Here is a 7,513-nt window from a genome sequence, read left to right as displayed (position 1 = left end):
GTCACTGACTTCATCGTTTCCCATAATATTTTTGGATTCTTACTGGCTGAAATAATTTGATTTTTAAAATATTGTTGTTGATGGTTGGATGAACGATGGATAGATTGATGGTGGATGATGCATGGATGAGGGGTTGGATGAAGGATGAAAGGATGACTGTTGGATGATGGATGGATGGATGGTGGTTGGATGAGGGTTGGATGAGAAAGACAAACGAGGGATAAAGGAGGTCAGCAGCTCGTGGAGGAGAATATTTAGAGGTAAATCCTCTTTAATGAGGCGATAAGAGGATCGAGTTCAGAGGAGATGGAGGGATGAAAGGATGGATGGAGGGATGAAAGGATGGATGGAGGGATGAAAGGATGGATGGAGGGATGAAAGGATGGATGGAGGGATGAAAGGATGGATGGAGGGATGAAGGAGGAGTGAAGGAGAGCTGCTCCTGTCTGTTTTCATGATGAACCAATGTTTAAATATAAAATAAAGTCAAACATACAGAAACTTGAAGGAGAGTCGCCTCCTGGTGGCCTGAAGAAGAAACTACATTTTTACAAACAAGAAAAACTTCAAAATGTTAGCTAACAAAACAGCTGATAAAACTAGTAAAACATTAGCTAAAACAAGCTAAAAGTAGCTAAAATTTAAACTTAGCCACAGAAAACAGAGCATGAGCTGAAGCAGATCCAGTAAAAACAGACACGTTGTTAAAAACTGTAAGATCTTATAAATTATTCTTGTTTTGGCTGTGCAGGTGTGACCTCTGCTGCCTTTCGTTTCGGACTCACCGAGGATTGTTGCGTCACAACGCGGGGGTCCATAAGCTCCTCCCCCAGGACCCAAACGGACGCCCCTTCATCCAGAACAACCCCTCCATCCCTACTGGCTTCAACGACCTCGCCTTCATCGACTTCTCCTGCAAGAAGTTCGCTCACATCGCTCAGGTAGGCTCACTTCCTGCTTCCTGTTTCCTGCTCCTGCTCCGCCCACTCACCCTCCCTCCTCCTGGTCCAGGTGTGGTGTGAGACCAACCTGCGGCGCTGCATCAGCAAGTTCCACCGCTTTGTCTGTGACTCCTGCGATATGGCCTTCCCCCTGCGGTCTGCGCTGGACCTCCATAAAACCACATCCCACAGCGACGGCCCCGCCCCCTCTGACCCCGCCCCCACCGTCACCGCCACTGAGGAGAACAAACCAAAGGAGAACGGAGAGAACATGGACCAGAACGGAGAGGATGGAACTGAAAACCTGCTGTCAGACCAGGAGGACTTCATGGGAGTCCTGGGTCTGCAGCTCACCTCTAAGGTATGGTTCTGGTCTCAGGTTCTGGTCTCAGGTTCTGACTCCTGTGGTCAGGATCAGCAGGTCTAAAAGAAGCCAGAGCTGGATCAGGACTGAAGGTTTTTGTTTCTGATCCCCAGGTGAAGTCTGGACCCACAGATGACGAGATCCACCAGGCCCACCTGGACAGCATCAAGGTGATCCACGTGGAGCCGCCCAACTCCAGCCTCCCTCAGGAGCCGGCGTCCGCCTACCTGCCCGAAGGTCTGGTTCCGGTCCTGGGGTTTGGGGTGAGCGGTCTGGCGGCTCTGAGCATCCCACTGCTGGACGGCGGCACCCTGCAGGGTCTGTCCCAGCGGGACGCCCTGAACCTGCTGTCCCTGCAGCCGTTCCAGACCAGCTTCCTGCTGCAGCCCGACGGCGCCGCCGCCACGGCCGGCGGGGCCTCGCCCGCCGTCAAACCCGGGGAGGCGAGCGGCGCCGGCGTCATGGAGCTGGCTGACATCCAGCAGATCCTCAAAGTGGCCACGGCAGCGCCCAATCAGATCCCGTCCCTGGTCAAAGCCTCAGGATTCAGCGGAGGTCACGGTGAGTTCTCATTGGTCGGTTTGAAGGGCAGGGTGTCCGCGGGTCCTTAAAAATCCTTAAATTCTTAAAAAGTCTTAAATTCACAAATCTTAAATTAAGACCTAAAAAAGTCTTAAATTTGACTTGGTAAAACCTGCAGAGACCCTGGAAGGTGTGTCAGTCTCAGGTGGGTCACTGATGGTTTCTGCCCCTCCCCCTGCAGGTTCGGTCCAGGGTCAGAAGACCATGCCTCCATTAAAACCTAAACCTCCCGTCAGCCCCCGCTCCAGCCTGACTACGACCACGCCCCCCCCACTGCAGAGCTCCCAGCAGGCCTCACTGGGCTGCATCAGCCCCGGCCTGCCCCCACCCACACTCTTCAAAAACCCCGCCTCCTCTGCAGGGGGCGGGGCTCAGACAGAGGCAGAGGGTTTAGGTGACGCCCTCACACTGCTGTCTGATTCTCCACCTGCTGCCATCACAGCTGTTAAAGAGGAGGCGGGGCTTAGTGGCAGGAGAGCAGGAACCAAGGTGGGGTCGAGCGGCGTGGGCGGGGCGGTGAAGGGCTCCTTCCCCTGCAGGTTCTGTGACCAGGTGTTCCCGTTCTCCGGCCTCCTGCAGGCCCACATGCGCTTCCACCTGGGCATCCTGCCGCACCAGTGCAACATCTGCGACTACGTGGCTCCGGACAAGGCCACGCTCATCCGCCACCTGCGCACGCACAGTGGTGAGCGGCCGTACGTCTGCCGCGTCTGCCACTACCCCTTCACCGTCAAGGCCAACTGCGAGCGCCACCTGCGCAAGAAGCACGCCAAGACGTCCAGGAAGGACATCGAGAAGAACATCAAGTACGTCACCTCCAGCGCCACCGCCAGCATCACCGCTGCCCCCGACACGGAGACGGGCTGCCCCGGCGCCGACACCACCTGCCGCTTCTGCGGCGAGGACCTGAAGACGTACCGCGCGCTGCAGATCCACCTGCGCACGCACAACGGCTGCCAGAGGAAGCCCTTCGAGTGCCGGCGCTGCGGCGCCGCCTTCCTGGCCAAACGCAACTGCATCCATCACCTGCTGAAGCAGCACCCCGAGGTCCAGGAGCGCGAGATCGAGGACCACATCGCCACGCTGCTGCCCGCCGCCACCGTGGCGGCCGCCCGCCCCGCCGCCGTGACGCCCGTGGCTCTGAACGGGATCAGCCCGCAGGTCCAAGTCCTGCCGGCGCTGAAGGTGGAGGACCTGGTCTATCCCGAGGACCCGGACCAGCCTCTCGACTTCTCCGCTAAAGGTCGAGGAGCAGGAGGCGTCCAGGTGGCTCCGCCCATCATCAAGACGGAGAGCTCCTCCCCCGGCTACGACTGCTCCTCCCTGGACCAGCCCATCGACCTGTCCATCCCCAGCAAGCGGCTGCGGAAGGAGGCGGCGAGCGGCGGGGAGGACGGCCCCGCCCCCGAGCACGCCCAGTCTAAGGACAGCGAGAAGCCGGCGAGCGTCCTCCCCCTGCAGCCCCACCCCCAGCTGGGCTGCTACCAGCTTCCTCRTGGATCCACCCCTCCCCCCGCCACCACCCGAGCCCCCCGCCTTAAACCGCTGCTGCCCAAACCCGCCGCCGCCACCTCCTCCCTGCCGCTGAAGGAGCTGGCTCCTCTGGCGTCCATCGCTCAGATCATCAGCTCCGTGTCCACCGCTCAGAGTCTGCTGGAGGGAAAACCTCCACCCGCCTCCCAGCTGGACACTGACCCCGCCCCCGTCCTGGACGCCGCAGGGGACGACGCGTCTGACGGCTCCTCCAGGTATGTGACACCATTTCCTGTTTCAGAGCAAAGTGTGAACACCTGTCACAGCTGATGCTCCGCCTCCTCGCAGACGGAGGTCCCGGAAGAAACCCGCAGCTGTCGCAGCAAAGGAGAAGGTCATCAGCGCCGCCGCCATCGATCTGGAGTCCAGCGGGGAGTTCGCCAGCGTGGAGAAGATGCTCGCCACCACCGACACCAACAAGTTCAGCACCTACCTGCAGACCGGCGCCGACATGGCGGCAAAGAGAGGTGAGACTCAACAGGAAGTGTAGGAGGAACCAGACCGTCAGTCGCAGGTTAAATCTGACTCCTCCCCCTCTACAGATGTGGAGAAAACAGCTGGACCAGGAGAGGAGAAGGAGGGGCGAGCGAAGGAGGAGACCAAACCAGCCGCCGCCGTGTCGGCCATGACGGTTTCTCAGCCCAAAGGAAAGAAAAACGCCTACTCCAACTCTGTCCAGAAGATGACGTGTCCGTTCTGTCCTCGAGTCTTCCCCTGGATGAGCTCGCTGCAGCGACACATGCTGACCCACACAGGTACCAAACCTGCTGAGTCATGGTGCCTGTTTTACAACCTGCTGAGTCATGGTGCTTGTTTAAAAATTGGCTGAGTCATGGTGTTGTAAACCTGCTGAGTCATGGCATTTGATGAAAATGTGCTGAGTCATGGTATTTATTTTACAATCTGCTGAGTCATGGTGTTCCTTTTACAACCTGCTGAGTCATGGTGCCTGTTTTACAACCTGCTGAGTCAAGGTGTTRGTTTTACAACCTGCTGAGTCATGGTGRTTGTTTAAAAATCGGCTGAGTCATGGTGTTTTAAACCTGCTGAGTCATGGCATTTGTTTTAAAATGTGCTGAGTCATGGTATTTATTTTACAATCTGCTGAGTCATGGTGTTCGTTTTACAACCTGCTGAGTCATGGTGCTTGTTTAAAAATCYGCCGAGTCATGGCATTCGTTTTAAAATGTGCTCAGTCATGGCATTAATTTTACAACCTGCTGAGTCATGTTTGTTTTACAACCAGCTGAGTCATGGTGTTTGTTTTACAACCAGCTGAGTCATGGCATTTGTTTTTCAACCTGCTGTCATGGTGCTTGCTTTATAACCTGCTGAGTCATGGTATTGTATCTGTTTAAAAATCTGCAGAGTCATGGTGTTTGTTTTAAAATATGCTGAGTCATGGTATCTGTTTTCCAACCTGCTGAGTCATGATGTTTAAAAACCTGCTGAGTCATGATTCATGGTGTCTTAAGTCTTGGTCTGCTGAATCATGGCATTTGTTTTAAAACTTGCTGAGTCATGGGGTTTAATTTTAAAAACTCCTGAGTCWTGGTATTCAACCTCTTAAAATGTGCTGAGTCATGAAACAACTAATCGTTCTGGTTTCTCTTCAGGTCAGAAACCGTTCCCGTGTCCGCGCTGCGACGCCTTCTTCTCCACTAAGTCCAACTGTGAGCGCCACCTGCTGCGCAAACATGGCGTCACGCACAGATCGCTGCGACGCAACGGRGCCATCGTCAAGAAGGAAGGAGACGAGGGCTCGCACGAGAGCGCCGGTCAGAACCGCTGCGGTTTTATACAAACATTAACCGTCAYTCATAGATTATCTACAGCAGTCTGTGATGGGATGTTTCCTGTTTTCAGTTCAGACGGATGTAAAAACTGCTGAGTCAGGTTTTCCTACCTGTGGATCAGAATTTGTTCTTATTGGTCYTATTCTGCTGTTTTTGTTACAGAGAGCCAATCAGAGACAGAGCAGGGTGTTCCAGATAAACCGGACCTCAGCACCACCGTGGCCACAGATGTAGGCCCCGCCCCCGACATTAACCCCGCCCTTCAAGAAAACGCACAGCCAAGCCCTGCCCTCAAACCGTGCCCAGGTCAGCCAATAGAAACGTGTACAATGAAAGACTTCCTGTCTGAGCTTCGGTTCAGGTTCTGATTGGTTTGTTTGAAACCTGGTGCTGACGGTTCTGGACTGGGTCGGTTTCTGCTGCAGGTTCCAGTCCAGATGCTGAGGACAGCACAGAGGAGCTGGACCAGCAGGGGGCGCCAGAGACCAAAGGATCAGCTGAGAAACAGCCTCAGGAGCCCAGCAAGGTACCACCGCTACAAATCACTTCCTGTTAACAACCTGATCACCTGGAAGCAGTTAGACCTTTAGCTCCGCCCCCTGGACCTTCATCCAACCATGAAGGGTTTTAGACCAAAGACGGAACCCTTCATGGTTGGATGAACATGAATGAGAATATTTTCAGAATAAAAGCTTTAGTGCTGTACGAGCTAATTAGCATGTGGCTAACAGCGGCTCCACCCACTTCCTGTCTCCTTCAGGTGGAGAACACAGACGATGACGACTGCCACAGCAACAAGAGCCTGGACCTAAACTTTGGCAAGAAGCTCATCGACTTCAAGCTGTCTGCGTCCTCGTCAGGCTCCGCCCCTCAAGAAGAGCAACCCGCCTCCTCCTCCTCAGCGGCCGCCTCCTCCTCGGCTCCTCAGGAGTCAYCGGAGAGCTCGGAGGAGAAGCCGTCCTCCTCCGGCAGCAGCCCTGCGCCGTACAAACATGTCTGCCARGTCTGCAAGAAGAGCTTCCGCTACGCCACGACGCTGGCTCGCCACAAGAAGGCACACCTGCCTGAGGAGGCTCCGCCCACAACCGATGAGGCTTCACCAGAGAAGAAGGAGGAAGAGGAGGAGGAGGAGGAGAGCAGAGCTGCTGAGGAGGCGAAGGAGGAGGTGGAGGAGGCGGAGGCGGAGGAAACCAACGGAGCGGAGAGCGAAGGAGGAGAGCGAGGAGAGTCTGAGGAGGAGGAGAAGGAGGAGAGGAGCGATGAGGAGGCGTCAGAACCAAAGAGTGTGGAGGGAGGAGGAGGAGGAGCAGGAGGAGCAGGAGCAGGAGCAGGAGGAAGAGTGGACAAGAGGAAGAAGATCTGCAACGAGTGCGGGAAAAGATTCTGGTCCCTGCAGGACCTGACCAGACACCTGAGGTCCCACACAGGTGAGACACACACACACACACACACACACACACACACACACACACACCTGAGTCCCCAGGTGTGCCTGCAGCTGATGTAAACAGTCTCTTGTCCCCCCCCCCCAGGAGAGAGACCGTACCAGTGTCAGACCTGTGAGCGGACCTTCACCCTGAAGCACAGTCTGGTCCGGCACCAGCGGATCCACCTGAGACCCCGCGGGGCCGACGGGTCCTCCGGAGCGAACGACGACGCCAGTGAGGACGGCGACTCGCCCACGCCCACCTCCACCTGCCCCCCCTCGGAGAACGAGAGCGAGTGTGGGAGCACCGGTGCCAAGGAGCTAGAGGAGGAGGAGGAGGGCGAGGGTGGGCYGGACCATCCGGACAGCGCTACCAAACGAACCGACTCGGCCCCGCCCACCTCTTCAGAAGAAGGGGGTGGGGCTTCTTCAGCACAGGAAGCTTCACCTGACTTCACTCAGCGAGCTACTGAATCAAAGACCGAGTCCTCCAAAGACCCCTCACCCCCCGCTGCAGAGGGCTTCATCCAGGGGCTGCTGGAGATCCACACCAAGCCCCCCCTGGAGCACCTCCTGCCCCCCACAGAGCCCCCCCTGGTGGGGGTGGAGTGAGGTGCCACAGTGCCAATGGACAGACTGGTTTCCTTGAAGTGCCTTACTACTAGTTCCACCCCCTCCAGGGTTCCCCTCACTTTTTATTACCTGTACCTGTTAAATACCCCAAATACCCCCCACTCCGCATCTTTATCATCTGTACCTGCAGAATAGCCCCGCCCCCCTCAGTTTCTATCATCTGTACCTGCAGAATAGCCCTGCCCCCCTCAGTTTCTATCATCTGTACCTGCAGAATAGCCCCGCCCCCCTCAGTTTC

The 7,513-nt window shown here is 56.2% G+C and overlaps 1 protein-coding gene across 1 annotated transcript in view; it reads left to right on the top strand.

Moving 5' to 3' along the window:
* Positions 1-7,507, top strand: part of rreb1a (ras responsive element binding protein 1a) — a gene marked incomplete at its 5' end in the record, with an annotated part of 14,528 nt that extends 7,021 nt beyond the window's left edge. Inside the window, 8 exon segments of the mRNA XM_014022619.1 lie at positions 752-941; positions 1,012-1,302; positions 1,419-1,866; positions 2,069-3,635; positions 3,709-3,887; positions 3,963-4,175; positions 5,037-5,198; positions 6,749-7,507. Of these exon segments, the coding sequence (XP_013878073.1) occupies positions 752-941; positions 1,012-1,302; positions 1,419-1,866; positions 2,069-3,635; positions 3,709-3,887; positions 3,963-4,175; positions 5,037-5,198; positions 6,749-7,254 (3,556 nt within the window).
* Between the last annotated feature and the right edge of the window lie 6 nt (positions 7,508-7,513).

The sequence above is a fragment of the Austrofundulus limnaeus genome, unplaced genomic scaffold (assembly GCF_001266775.1).
Source record: "Austrofundulus limnaeus strain Quisiro unplaced genomic scaffold, Austrofundulus_limnaeus-1.0 Scaffold337, whole genome shotgun sequence".
NCBI classification, from domain to species: domain Eukaryota; kingdom Metazoa; phylum Chordata; class Actinopteri; order Cyprinodontiformes; family Rivulidae; genus Austrofundulus; species Austrofundulus limnaeus.
Note: the sequence above shows the minus strand (reverse complement) of the source record. Positions and strands in the feature narration are given on the sequence as shown.